Here is a 15,419-nt window from a genome sequence, read left to right as displayed (position 1 = left end):
CTCTTTATCCAGTGTCACCCATTCCCACCCTCCTCTCTTAACTCTTTATCCAGTGTCATCTATTCTCACCCTCCTCTCTTAACTCTTTATCCAGTGTCATCTATTCTCACCCTCCTCTCTTAACTCTTTATCCAGTGTCACCCATTCCCACCCTCCTCTCTTAACTCTTTATCCAGTGTCATCTATTCTCACCCTCCTCTCTTAACTCTTTATCCAGTGTCATCTATTCTCACCCTCCTCTCTTAACTCTTTATCCAGTGTCATCTATTCTCACCCTCCTCTCTTAACTCTTTATCCAGTGTCATCTATTCTCACCCGCCTCTCTTAACTCTTTATCCAGTGTCGTCCATTCTCACCCACCTCTCTTCTACTTCATCTGTTCTTACTCGTCCCCTGTACTCCAGTGTCCCATGGTCATTTAGCCTACTGTGGTTGTGTACTGCACACATCGCTGGGAGTAGTAGATGTAATGCAAGCTAAGGCTTAGCTCATTCGTATGGAGAAGAAAGGAATCCTGGAAACTGTGTATCTGTGTATCCTCAACCACTGTGAAACTGAGAGATGTGATCAGGCATGGCACCAGTGTCGTGGGGCCCAGTATCAGATTCCAGGCCTTCTCGAAGAAGTGATTGAGCCCTAAATATTAGTCATTGGATCCATTTTATGAAGCTGACGGATGCGCACACACACACACACACACACACACACACACACACACACACACACACACACACTATTGCCTCATGTGTTTTACACGAATGCTCATGCACCAGTAAGCCAGTGTGTTCAGAGTGGGGGGGTGGGGGGATTTTGAATAGAGCCCTTTGTCATTAGCCAGCTCATTGTGCTCCCAGTTTTAATTGATTTCAGCCCCCGGAGCTGCGTGCTTTTATTTGCTTTTCTTTATGGGGGGACTTCAAAAGGACTCAATTAATTCATTTTTTATGGGATTTCTCGAAGGCCGAAAAAGTCCAGTTACAGGGAACGGAAATGCGCTCATAAAACCCAGGGTAAAACAGAAATAGCTTGGCTGTGCTGTTCCGCGGAGGAATTTCATTTAGTCCCTGTGAAGCACAGAGGACGGAGCTGAGAGGAGAGGAGAGGAATCAAGTAGAGCGGTGCGGAGCGGGGAGAGGGGAGCGCGGCAGTCATTTCTCATGGCTCTAGAGTTACCAGGCAGCCACATGGAGAGAGGAGGGGGGTCTCCAAACCCAGGGAGCCATGCCTGATCCCCACACTCCTTCTGTCTCTCTCTCTCTCTCTGTCTCTCCGTCCTGTCCTGCTTGTCTTGTCTCACCATCTCAATCGCTCTCACCGTCTGTCGACTCGGAGAGGATGGATTGCTTGAGCTATTTGTGTACCTTAGTGTCAAAGAGGGCACAATCCAGTACATCTCTCTCTGTCTCTTGCTCTTTCTCCGACACGCATACACACACACACACACACACACACACACTCACACACTCACACACTCACACGCATGCACAAACACTCACTCACATGCACCCACACACACACACACACACACACACACACACACACACACAAGTCACGTATATATACACATGCAGACAAAGGCACACACATGCATAAAAATACATGCATAAAATACTACACTCACACAACACTCAAACACACACACACACACAAAATTGCAGCTGTTCCAGGATCAGTCCAGGGGAGCCAGTCCTGCATCCCTGCCAGGCCTTCTTCTCTCAGGCGCACTGTCCCCAGAGCAGATCACATTCACATTTTTATAAAATCAAGATTTCCTGCATTTAAATAGCTGTGGTTTCACGACCAGTTCCAGCATTGCGAAAGGGGAATTGAACTCGCTTTCATTAGTCAGAAGGCAAGCTGTTGGCGTATTGTTTTTAAATACGGTAGGAACGATTGAGCGGTGTGTGTGTGGGTGTGGGAGAGGCTTGGTGGGGTGGGAGATGGAGAAACGGAAAGGTGCGTCACCTCAGGTATGTGTTTACTGGTTCCCACCTGCAGAGGGAGAGGTCAGTGACTCATTCCCACTCTCTGACCACTGTGTGGTCCATCCAGTCATAAACAGGTGACCCCCACCACCACCACTAACTCCCAGCAGCTTCTCCTTCGCCATTTCACTTTCACCATCCATCTCACCCTGTCCCACCTCCTCTTCCTCCTCCTCCCTCCTTTATACTCCCTCTCTCTCTCTCTCTCCATCCAAAACTCCCCAACTGAAAAACAGGGACCAACCAGCACGATCCCGATTTTCTTGTGCAGAACCAAAAAGGGGGACTTGGAGTTGGGGTAATGTTTTTCAGTCTTACTTCGATTCTTCTCCACTCCCCATCTCCACCCTGGACTCCCAGAATCCACCAGCCCCTCGTCCTCTCCCCTGATCTGGTTGGCTGGCTGGCGTGCTCCCTACCCAGGGCGCCGTGGCCTGAGATGAACCGCTCGCCTTCGTGGCATATGTGTCATACACAGCTGGTGCTGCAGTCATTATTATTAGCGAATGGTGGGCCTCGTTTATGAAGCCCTTATGCTTCTCATCGACGCCCTGTTTTATTTAGCCATCGTTTCTTAGTCACATGCTCGTTAGCTAGCGAACGACTGCGTGACCTCTGGTGGATTTAAAGGTTATAGTCAGTAGGTGGTATTTCTCAAGCCGAGAGAGCGAGAGAGAGAGAAGACGAAGAGTGGGTGTCAATGGGCCAAAGCTTGTATTATTTTAGTCAGACGGTTCTCGTCACAGCCCTAGCGTTGTGAAAACACTGGACAGTCCATTTGGTTAATTAGATCTTGACGAGCTTTGCACCTCGCTCACCAAAAAAAAAAAAATATCCCAACTCTCAGACGTGTAGTGTTACCGAGAGGACAGTTGGAGGGGCCGAGACGTCGGCTTTGATACGGGCCGATTCTCCACGCCTGATTAAGGGAACTGGGCCTCCCTCTGCTGCCTGAGACGTGAGCGAGCGCATTTGAGAACATATTCGTTAACATCTCTCGAGTAAACATGACTGCGTTAGCCCCAGACTCACGTCAATTACATTATCCCAGCCGGTGATAAGATGGAACAGTGCAAACCAGAGACAGAACTAAGTATGTGTCAAAAGACAGGTTTGAAATGTTCAAGCTGCATCGCACGTGTGTGTGTGTGTGTGTGTGTGTGTCTGTGCTCTTGTGTGTGTGTGTGTGTGTGTGTGTGTGTGTGTGTGTGTGTGTGTGTCTGTGCTCTTGTGTGTGTGTGTGTGTGTGTGTGTGTGTGTGTGTGTGTGTGTGTGTGTGTGTGTGTGTGTGTGTGTGTGTGTGTGTGTGGCAGGAGTGTAGTATTACCTGACTATGCATATGCAGTGATTGAGAGACTGATGGTAGGGAGAGATATTCATAAATAAACTCCAGCACTGGTACCTTTTCCGTAAACATACCACACACACACACACGTACATATGAATTTACCATCCGCGATACATCAGACATCCACGGTCTTTCCGTGTTTACGCCACGGCGTACACACACAATCAGGCCGAGCGGGAGACGCAGTCCAGATGGCCCGGCGGCGCGCAAAGGGTTAAACGCAGACAGGTGGTGGAACACAGAGGCTGCTGGCCCAAGATGGCCACCTTGGACTGGTTTCACGTGCGTAGGGAGGCTTCTGCAGGGGCCCCTGCTGGAAAAGCCCAACATGGATGAGGTCAGCGGTAAATGAGGGATATAAGTGCAGCACATTTTCTATCTGCCGTGTGTAAGAGGCCTCCGAGCCTCTCCATGTGCGCGCCTTCTCTCAGGTGGGCCGCGGGCGGGTGGAAACTCTGTCCCTCTCCTGGGTCAGGTGCGAGGGCCTTGGCAGGTGTAATTAGGCGGCGCTTCGGCGAAAGCCTGTTTGGCATGCCGAGGTTGCGTAACCCCCATTACCTCACCGCCACCACCGTAGCAAAGCCCAGCCTAACTCCATACACCCCCCCCCAACACACACACACACACACACACACACACCTCACAGCCCTGGTGATGGCTGCGTGCTCCTGGACTCTGTCCATCTGCCAGGGCAGGTGCCATGCTGGATCTCAGGTGTGCTGGAGCCAGGAGCGAGCAGAGCGACACGGCACTCATGCATGTCACTGACCACTACTGACACTATTCTCACACATCATCACACAACACCATCTGTCTTGTGTTAAAAGAAAGAAAAAAAAGTTCTTTACTTATTGTATACTTACTTGCTTTTTATCTTTTATTCAATTATTCTATTCAACTTCCATCAGATGAACCCAATAAGGTTTGCCTAAAATGAACATTCCTTTATATTTTACTTATTTCTTATTTTATTTTTAATGACTTATGCTATGAGACTTGGTACTACTAACTTAACTAGTAGTGCTAGTTACGCTGTAGCTTCATTTGAAGCTTGATTGAAGGCGGAGGCTACCAAATGCAGAGCCGGATAAGCTAGAGCAGCTCTGTTTCATGTATGCTTGTGTGATGACATATGTGGGCAAGAGTGGAGGAGCCGTTCTCACCATCAGTTCCTACCGATCCATGGAGCAAATACTAAGAGATGACTGGGGGGGGGGGGGGGGGGGGGGGGTTCTGGTTGATGTCCATATGGCATGGAGCCATCCTGTCCAGCAGAGACAATAAAAGCAAACCAAGTACTATGGATGTCTGTCACTGAGACATTACCGTTAGTTATGTGAAGCAACTCCGATGTCTGTGAATGATCAGCATCGCCCTTGGTGTTGTGTCATCATGCCAAGACCTCCTCAGGCCAGCAGCTCATGTCTGAGAATGGCCGTGGTGGGAGTGGGTCGGGGTCCGGGTCGGACAGGCCCGGGCCAGGCCAGCGTGCTGTTCTCTCCGCTGAGCCGTGTCAGCTGACGAGCAGCAGGCCGTGTGGAGCTGCCGTCACTGAAGACAGACAGACAGAGGAGCGCGAGGAGCTCTGAGCTAATAATCCTCGTCAGCGCTGCTCCTCCAGTGGAGGCCAAAGGCCTGGCGCAGAGGTGGAACCCCAGAGAGGCCTCTCTGTCTCTTCCTCTCCTCTTTCCCTCCTGTCCTTGTGTTTCTGCCCTCTCTCCTTCTCTCTCCTCGTGTCTCAGTCTAACCCTCTGACTTATTCCCTGTCTCTCTCTCCATCCAGCCAGAAGTCATTTGCTTTGATTATTTTGCTCCCTCTAATGGATGTCATGAAATATTAGCAGGCTGATGGCTAATGGAGGTTGTCTGTCTGTCTGTCTGTCTGTCTGTCTGTCTGTGTGTGTGTGTGTGTGTGTGTGTGTGTGTGTGTGTGTGTGTGTACGCAAGCGCAGGACAGAGAGAATCTATTTCCCTTTGCTTGCTAATGTGTGTGGTTTTTCTCTTTTGTGTGTGTGTGTGTGTGTGTGCAGGTTCCCTGTAGCCTGGAGTACTGGGATGAGATCCAGCGGGTGTTTGTGCCCTACCGGGACTTCAGCCTGTCGGAGAGCAGTGCGTGTGAGCTACAGCTGCCCAGCCTCAGCCTCGGCCTTGGCCTGGCCAATCAGCAGAAGGAGCTGGTGGCCTCTGACCTCTGGAGGGTCGTGGTCAACAGCACAGCCGACACGGGTGATGAGCAGAGGTGACTACACAGATACACACACACACGCGCACACACACACAGACACACACAAACACACACACACACACACGTGGCATCCACTCATCAGCCTCGGTACCCTCCTCCCAGCCTCACCATCTGTAGCCGGACCTCCAGAGTGGTCGCTCCTGCAATTCAATTCAATTCAATTCAATTGTAGCCTCCTTGTCGCTCCGTGTCCCCCTCTCCTCTGATCCCTATTCTCCTCTCATCTCCTCCCGTCGTCTCACCTCCCCTTTAATCTCCGTTCCTCTCTTTCACTTCTCCTCTCCTGTCCTCTCCTCCTTTTCTATCCTATCCTCTCATCTCAGCTCACCTCTCCTTCTCTTTTCTCCTCCTTTCTCCTCCTCTCTTCTCCTCCCCTCTCCCCCCTCTCCCCTCCTCTCCTCTCTCACATCTGGCCAGCAGCAGCCCAGGGAGCGGGCTTGGACAGGGTTCAGATGAATCTAATGAGATTTCCCAGCACACCGAATGGCTGTCATGGCCGATCCGGATTCCTTCCTGCTTACCTTGAGTGTGTCTAATTGAGGTGAGGGAGGGGTGGCTTTTGGGGAAGGGGTAGAAAGGGAGCAGGGGTGTGTGTGTGTGGGGTGGGGTGGGGGGGGGGGGTCTGCAGTAAAGCAGTGTGGCTCTTTGTGTGTTCTGGGCTCCTGGGACAAGGCTGACTTGCCAAACACCAGCAGTGTGTACTGAACTTACAGTCTTCCTCCAGCTCCTGCACTTGGTCCCTCTCTACCTCTCTCTCGCACTACCTCTCTCCCTCTACCTCTACCTCTCCCTCTCTCGCTCTACCTCTTTCTCTCTCCCTCTCTTTCTCTCTACCTCTCTCCCTCTCGCTACCTCTATACCTCTACCTCTCTCGCTCTATCTCTTTCTCGCTCCCTCTCTTTCTCTCTCCCTCTCTCCCTCTACCTATCTGGCTCTACCTCTTTCTCTCTACCTCTCTACCTCTACCTCTCTGGCTCTACCTCTTTCTCTCTACCTCTCTACCTCTCTGGCTCTACCTCTTTCTCTCTACCTCTCTCCCTCTCGCTACCTCTCTCTCTATCTACCTCTCTCTGTCTCTACCTCTCTCCCTATCACTACCTCTCTTTCTACCTCTCTCCCTCTCTCTACCTCTCTACCTCTCTCCCTTTCTCACTCTACCTCTCTCTACCTCTCCCTCTCTCCCTCTATATCTCTACCTCTCTATATCTCTCTCTCCCTCTCACTTTCTTTCTCTTGTTCTTTTTCGTTCTCTCTTTATCTCTCTCTCTCTCTCTCTCTCTCCTTCTCCCTCTGACACACACTTCTCTCTATATATCTCCTTTTCCCTCTGTACCCACATACATACATACACACACACACACACACACACACACACTCCCCTCCTCTCTGATTCTTTGAGATTTTCCTTTTTTTCTGTGGAGCCGAGCTGCCAAGCCCACATTCAGTGTGGGTTTAGGAGCTCCAGAGGACCAGAATGGGAGGAATAAGAAAACATGTAAGTGAAGAACAGAACCACGGAGGAGGAAGAAGGAAAAAAAAGTGAGAGAGGGAGGGGGGGAAAAATCCCCCATCCAGCGAAAAACAAAATATACATCTGCATTTCATTATAATCATACTGCAAACAGTACATTTCCTTTATGTTTAAATTATTTGTCCTTTTTGATCAAAACTGATTCCCTTCCCCTTAACTCTTTGTTTCAACTGCCTCCGCTTTCAGTTTCAGAAAAAGAAAACAGCAGTGAAAAAATAAAAAGAGAAAGCATAAGCTTGCTGCTGCCAACTGGAAGTCAGGGAAACTTCAACATGTGATTCTTATCATTTAAGAGCAATGCCCCTGCTCTCCCTTCTGGAAGGTTCCTGGTGGTTTTTTATGGTGAAGTCATAGTAGCTACAAATTACTGAACAAATGGTCATTTAGTTCAATTACAAAGACATCCATGTTTATGTACCATGACATGCAAATAATGTCTTCAGGCCAAAAAAATTTCTTTTTTTTGTTTTGTTCAGTCGGCAGGAGCCTACCTGTTGCCAGTGCAGTCAGGGAATCGCTGTACACGATCCAGATGTTTCCCCAAATACCCCATAGCGATGGAGCTACCAACCAAATCATCTGTTTAGATTCTGCTCACGCGGCATTGACAAAAGCGGAATGTCACTAGGAGCAAACAGCACTTCCTACTGCCAGTGGAATGTTAGCTGTGTTTAATACTAAAACAGGAAGTCTCTGCTGCCTGATTGTAGCGGTCCTATACATAATCTGCGGATCCTTACATGTTTGGATGAATGTCAAAGTGATGTTTTTTTTCCCCCACAATTCTGCCAAATACTCAAACATAAACATAAACATGTATTTCCTTCGTGCTGCGCCCTTGGCTCATAGACCTGTTGCAGTAATGGTACTCCTATCAGACAATGCTAGATTTTTCAATGTTGAGTAAGTAGAGATGATTAAGTAGAGATGTAATATTATATTTCCTCTCACAGTTCAGTGATGTAATATTCTGTTTCCTGTTGCAGAGCTCAGTGATGTAATATTCTGTTTCCTGTCGCAGTTCAGTGATGTAATATTCTGTTTCCTGTCGCAGAGCTCAGTGATGTAATATTCCGTTTCCTGTCGCAGAGCTCAGTGATGTAATATTCCGTTTCCTGTCTACCAGCTCAGTGATGAAATATTCTGTTTCCTGCCACAGTTCAGTGATGCAACATTCTGTTTCCTGTCTACCTGCGCAGTGATGTAATATTATCTTTCCTGTCTACCAGCTCAGTGATGTATTTCCTGTTTCCTGTGTCCCTCAGCTCAGACAGTGAGTCGAGCTCCCAGCTCCAGTGTGACCAGCTGGTGTCGCCCACTGCCCTGGCCGCCTGCACCCGAGTGGACTCCTGCTTCGCCCCCTGGTTCGTGCCCTCGGTGGGCATCTCCCTGCAGCTGGCCCAGATCCAGCTGAGACTCTGCCACCACCTGGAGCAGCTGGGCACAGGTACCCAAGCTGAAACTTGATCATCTTTTGTGTCCTACTTTATATTTATTGTATTTAAGGTATTTAACGAGCTTAGCTCACCCATTCATCAATACAAAGTACTTTTTACATTAATTCCTGCTGTTATAATATGCTTTAGGGCATTTTTATGTCTAGAGTCAGGAACTCTAGAAGTACATTGTAAAAAGGCCCTTTGTTCAGGTTGTTATACTTTAAGTGCCCATTTGTAATCATTATCAGATGTTTGTAACAAATAGACTACAAATATGTATTGAGGTCAAGATGTAAAACTGATTGAAACAGATAATCCATCTTTTGTTTTTGCTCTCAGCCCCGTGCCAGCGGCTCCGTCCCTTCCTATCAGACAGGAAGTTACCTCAGGAGCAGGAGTACATGCTGATTGGTGTGCAGGAGCCACGGGCGTACCTGCGCCAGTGGAGCGGGCGACGGCCCTCGCAACTCTACCAGGAGCTGAGCCTGTCCAGCGGGCTGGAGTGCCAGCTGCTGGAGTACCGCAACCTGACGCTGCGGCCCCTGGTGCGGCCCTTCACCCTGCGGGGCCAGGCCGCCGTCACCCAGGGCGCCCAGCAGAGGCTGCTGGATGGGAGCGTGTTTGTGGAGCCCGTGTTCGCCACCGTCAGCCAGCACATGGTGCACACAGTGGACACGGCCATCAAGGGCTGGCAGCAGGTGAGCTTAGAGACACACACACACACACACACACACACATTCTCTGTCTCAGACACAAGTACATACGCACACTCACAGGTTCCCCCCTGAGGTTCAACCCACCAGCCAGGCATCTAGTTTCTCTTTTCAGAGAATTATTATTTACTGTTTCATCCCAGCTGCTAGCATGGTGCACTTCTCGGAATCTTTGACGTCCGTGGCAGAACAATTGCATTAAAACTCAAAAGTGGTGCGCTCTGTTAAATCCAGCAGGAGATTGCACTGGATGGGAGTTGCATTTCATTTGAAACAGACTGCTGAGCGTAATCAGGGCCTACCCCTGAGAAACCAGGACCTGCATCAGAGGACGTTTAGGGTCACGAGTACATACGCTCTCTCCGTTGGATCCCACACATTGACAGTTTATTGGGGAATCTTTCATGCTCTGCTCCCAGGAATTTTTTGGGTGTGCTTCAGTAGTAGTAGGTCATTTTTTTTTCTTCTTCTTAGCTCCCCAATTTCCCTCCACCCTCTGTCAGATTGGGCCATAAACTATCACCCTGGTGTCAGGGTAACTAGCTCTCGTGAAATACGGCTCCCCTTAGGCAGGCCTGGTCTCGGCGGAGCTCAGAGGGCTGGAGAGCAGCCGCCGCAGCAGCAGCAGCAGCGGCAGCTCCGCAAACATCCACCGGTCTGGATCGGGCTCAGTCTGGCTCGGCTGCCCGCTGCGGACCCACGCCAGGACGCCTGTGTGTGAAGTGGAGCCCATGAAAACACGGCGGTGCCGCGGCAGCGGTGGGCGCACAGAGGCACCTGCCAAAGCCTGGCCTGGCTACCGCCGCGTCCTGCTGACTCATATACAAGCCCCGAGAGACAAACACACACACACACACACACACACACACACACACACACACACACACACACACACACGCACGCATCTGTCTGATGAGATCAGGCCAGATTGCGCCCTCTTTCTCCTTCTCCTCTCTCTTTCTCTCCACCTATCTTATCTCTCCCTCTTTTTGTCCCCACGTCCTCACATGTCTGTATCTTTTTCATTGTCTCCTCACTCTCCTTTTTTGTCTCCCTTTTTCTTCTCTTCCCCCTCTCTGTCCTTTCCCTTCCTCTCTTCCCTCTGTTAGACTGTATCTTTCTCTCCCTCTCCCTCCCTTTCTCTCTATCACTCTCTCCCACTTTGTATTGCTAGATGGCTCTTTCATTTGGCTTCTTAATGTCTGGGAAAAGCGAGAACTAAGCCTTCTTTTTCCTCTCTTCTTTTCAAGCACTTTTCGTGATTTATGGTGTTACGTTGCGGGGCGCTTCTTCCTGTTTTCAAAGCATGCTTTGGAAGCAGACTGTGCGTTGTTCTCATGTTGACGTCATGTGGATTCAGACTCGTAGTCCTGCTCTGTGCATCTTCAAAAGATAATGATTTGATGTGAGTGCCTGTTCCTAGTTACAATATTGATTAGTAGCTGGGATTCACATTGTTCTTTTTTTGATTGTTTAAGCCCGTCATAAATACGCCTATTGTTCCCATCCTATCCCACAGCACACAAACAACACCGATATCCTTTCTCAGAAAAACATGGTTCTGCTAGTCATTGCCATGACAGCAGCACTATCTCTGTAGATACATTCACTCACTGGTATCAATTAGTCAGTTATGAAAAACAGCGCTAACATCCGCTGAAATCACTATCTGACAATGTTTGTCAGTGCTCACTGCTACAATCATTCCTATTAATGTCTTGTGTTTTTTTTCCATGCATTGTTTGGACTTGTGGCTACAGAGAACGGAGGCAGGGACCCTGTGACCCCCTGAGCATAGCGTAGCATAGCATAGCTCAGTCAAGCAGAGCACACCAGAGCAGAGCGCATGTTAGCAAGAGGCTTGGGAAAAGATGTCCCAGCATCTGCTGGCAGGCCTTGTGCGTGGGTTTGTCATTGACTGGGGAAGGGCTCGGGTCAGGCAGTAACTCGATCGACAGTAAAGAAAAAAAGAAAAAAAAAGACGTTTCATCTCACATTTCTGCAGAGTCTGTCAGGGCCCAGGCTTTTTACATGGAACATTCCTCTCTTTCCTCCCTGTTTCTGTTTCTTTCTTTCTCAGCCATTATTTCTTTTTTTTTTGTCTTTCCTCCTTTTTTTGAGAGTGTGTAGAATGTAAACCTCGTACGTGCAATTAAAATGAGAGCCAGGCTGTCGGGGTGGGTTGCGGGCGTGTGTGAGGTGTTCTCTGGAAGCAGTTGATCCTGATTGAAACAGGAACGACCGGGGAAGAATGTTAACATGCACATACATACACACACACACACACACACACACACACACACACACACACACACACCATGGGAGAGTGCTCTGGTGTAATCGCCATACTCATTTCCCCACTTCCCGGTGTCAAGGCTGGCCACCAGCCGGCTCTGATGTGGCGCACAGGCGAGCGGGCAGAGGGAGGAAGGCCGGGGGGAAGTCAGGGACATGAGAGAGACAGAGCGATGGAGAGAGAGAGATGATGTGATGGAGTGGTTAGCCATCTATTCTCAGCACCCCACCACCAACCCCTTCACCTTCTCCCAAAACCTCCAGCCCACCTCTTCCCTTCCTCGCCCTCTCTGAAGAGTTGTTACAGAGATATCGGATTCCTGTCGAAGAAAGGCCTGTGGAATCTGACATTCTCCGTCTTCCGCAGGCAGATTATCCCTGCTCTCTATACTCCACGACCTCTCGTGGCTGTGTGTGCTTTACTACGACCTCTCTGTGGCACATGTCCAGATCCATAACTGTGTGTGTTTGTGTGTGTGTGTTGTGTGTGTGTGTGTGTGTGTGTGTGTGTGTGTGTGTGTGTGTGTGTGTGTGTGTGTGTGTGTGTGTGTGTGTCGCCCAGAGAGAATAACGTTGTCTCTCACAGTGGATAGGGTTTTGTTGCCTGTTGACATTAAAAACGTGTTATATATGTCTGTGGCGTCTGAGCGCTGCGTTTTGTGGGACGAGACTTCCAGTAATGAAATACACGTCTCGCTTAATGGTAAGTGATACTCCGCATCTCCCCCGGGCCCGGTATCCCACGAGAAGGAGTCACTGTAGCCTATTTAACAAGGAGGAACTGTTGATTATCAAAATATCTTTCTGTTTATATTTGCACTTATAAAAAGTATCGATGGCCGGAGAGAGCTTAGAGTGACGGGGCTGAGGCTGTTTTGATCCCGGTGTCGTGTGTCCCCATGGAAACTGATACCATCAAAAGCAGGGGCTTACAGTGGCATCCCGGAGGAAGACGGCGAGAAGTTAGTAAATCTGGGTGTCCTCTCGCGCCCCGGACGGAGATTGCATTCCACCATAAAAACCCGAAAGGATTCGGACTCCACTCCCAGCTGTCCTATCATAGCTGAGAGACTATTCTCCAAGCTATATCTGTTATTTTTTTCCCCTCTTTCTCTCTTTTCCTCTCTCTCTCTCTCTCTCTCTCCCTCTCTCTCTCTCTCTCCCTCTCTCTCTCCTCCTCCTCTTTCTCTCTTTTCCTCTCTCTCTCTCTCTCTCTCTCTCTCTCTCTCTCTCTCCTCCTCTTTGTTTCATTGCACACAAACCTCCCCATCCGTTTTCAATAGCAGAAACAAACCAGCACCAGAACGTGCTTGGCAGTAAAACTCTCAGCTTTATTGCAGAGGCTGTCTCACCAGCACCCTCTTAACATCTCCTCTCTCTCTTTTCCCCCCTCCTCTCTCTTACACTCTGGCCCTTTTAAAAGATGAACCAGAGGTCTGCTGCCATGGGCTTTTAGGGGATGCTTTCACACAAGGCCCTCTGGAGGAACGTCCTGGAGTGTGGCTCGGGAGACCCTGGGGTGTGGTGGGGCTTTTTTTTTTGACGGTTACTCACCGAAGGAAATTCCAGCAGGGCTTGCGAGGTGGTGTTTTGGACGGGCCGAGGCCGATTGACTCAGATTTGATCGCGGCGCTAACCGGGGGTAGAGCGGGCCGCACCTCAGGGCCGAGACCTGGCTCAGTCAGCCCCGACTGGCCGTTGTGTGATTGCAATAGCAAACGAATGAGGTGTCCACTCTCGCATGCGAGCTGACGCAGGCCGGGCCGGGGAGCAGGAGTTGTCTGTCAGATGCACGTGATTTGCTTTTTCCACTTTGGGAGGGGGATGGGGGTGCATGGGGGTTAGGGGGGGGGCTCATTGGGACATCTGTGTGAAGGTGGGCCTTTGCTTTACTGTTGAAGCGGTCTGTGTTGTGGTGGTAAAAAAACAAACAAGTTGATCACAGTTTGACTTACACAAACACACACACGCACAGTCATACTCATCTTGTTTTCGGCTCGGCATCTCAGAGTGATGACTCCAGAACAAGGAATGGCAGTCTTAAGGGAGACGCTTGCTAATATTACCCAAAACAAATCGAGCAGAGGCTTTGTGGGACAAGCACTTGACGTCATGGTTACAAAGACAAGCTTGTTTACATTTACGGCGCGAAGTCGTCCGCCACCAGTTAGATGCAAGCAAGTGAAGGCATGCTGAGTTAATTTGGGGCCCTGAGTATGTTGGCCAAGGGATGGGTAAAGCCTGGGTGACGTGGATCTGGTCGCGTTCATCAGCCCGTGTGTGTGTGTGTGTGTGTGTGATCCATATCCTGCCCACGACCTCCACCCTAACCCCAACCCTGTCATGATGTCAGTCTGCTCACAGGATATCCAGTGCGTGGACATGGCTACTTACCCAGAACCGCAGTCATATGGCATCCTGTTCATATGTAAGCACTCACACACACACATGTACGCTCTCCATCATGCACCGAGGCAGGGCGCATCTGGACACTTTTGTACAAACACACACTTCTGTTCCCCTCACACTCTCTTTGTCTCTCTCTCACCCACCTACCCCTCCTTCTCTCCCTCCCTCCCTTCCTCCTTTCTTCCCTTCCCTCCCTCCCTCCTACTGTCTCGCTCTACCTGTCCCTCTCTCTCTCTTTGTATGTATAATTTTCTATTATCTTATTCACTTTACCCCTCCTTTTCTCTCACTCTCTCCCTCTCTCTTTCTCTCCTTCTCTCGGTAAGAAGGTTGTGGACTGTACTATTCACAAAAAGTGGAAAAATTAATCTGAATCAGTCACATTAATTGAGGGTGTTTTGTAAAAGTCCGATTCCAAATCGCTGTGGTGATATTCAGCAGTGTGTGCCGCACCCTTTCATGACCGCACAGGTCTTTGTTGGAAAGTTAAAGTCCAATGTTTCTTCTCTGTGAATTCCTTGTAATGTGCCAGATACTGTCTTTCATGCTTTCTGTGACTGTGCAAAACTGATTTCTCTCTTCCAATTCTTGGATGTAATGTTCTACAGACTTGGTTTTTCACCTTTTCAAAGGAATTGTTTATTTTTGGGGTCAAGTACTCATGATTCAAGAAGGAGCCGTGTACATGACATGTCAGAATCAAAAATGCTTTCTTTGAAGTTACTGATAACATCAGCCTTCTCACATGTAGATGGTGTATGGATAAGGATAGGATTAAAATACACACACACACACACACACACACACACACCATGGGAGAGTGCTCTAGTGTAATCGCCATACTCATTTCCCCACTTCCCGGTGTCAACAGCCGGCTCTGATGTGGTGCACAGGCGATTCAGTAGCTGAGGAATTTAATTGGCCATGTGATTCTCTTTTCCATGCTGTTGGTGTATCTTTAATAAGTATCTTATTTAATTGGCCATATGTGTTTCTGTTTTCCATGGCGTTGGTGTGTGGTGTTGCTATGTAGTAGCATTATGATGTTCAATAACCCATCTGTCTCCCTGGCAACAGAACCTGGACCCCGAGGCGGAGGAGCTGGTGTTCAGCCACTACGTGATCTGCAACGACACCCAGGAGACGCTGCGCTTCGGCCAGGTGGACACGGACGAGAACGTGCTGCTGTCCTGTGTTAACAGCCACCAGTACAGCTGGCGCTCACACAAGTCCCCCCAGGTACCCCAGCACCAGGGGTCTCAACATGGGGAGAGGGAGCGGGCTGGGGGGTCATGGGGTGTGGGGTCGCGGGCTGGGGGGGTCATGGGCTGGGGCAGGCAGGCTTTTGACTCTTCCCTCTTCAGATTTAGATTCAAAGCTCTCTATACAATAGACTCTCTACATACAGTGTCTCCAAAGCTAGGTGACTGAACACCACCAGTAATCACAGAGTA

At 49.5% G+C, this 15,419-nt stretch overlaps 1 protein-coding gene across 1 annotated transcript in view; it reads left to right on the top strand.

Annotated features, from left to right (window-relative positions):
• LOC105896139 (vacuolar protein sorting-associated protein 13B) overlaps positions 1-15,419 on the top strand; it is a 338,344-nt gene that overhangs the window by 275,295 nt on the left and 47,630 nt on the right. The window contains 4 exon segments of the mRNA XM_042709212.1: positions 5,364-5,572; positions 8,375-8,556; positions 8,888-9,246; positions 15,043-15,204. Coding sequence (XP_042565146.1) covers positions 5,364-5,572; positions 8,375-8,556; positions 8,888-9,246; positions 15,043-15,204 — 912 coding nt within the window.

This window comes from Clupea harengus, chromosome 11, assembly GCF_900700415.2.
Source record: "Clupea harengus chromosome 11, Ch_v2.0.2, whole genome shotgun sequence".
Classification (NCBI taxonomy): Eukaryota; Metazoa; Chordata; class Actinopteri; order Clupeiformes; family Clupeidae; genus Clupea; species Clupea harengus.
This window is presented reverse-complemented; position numbering and strand designations above follow the sequence as displayed.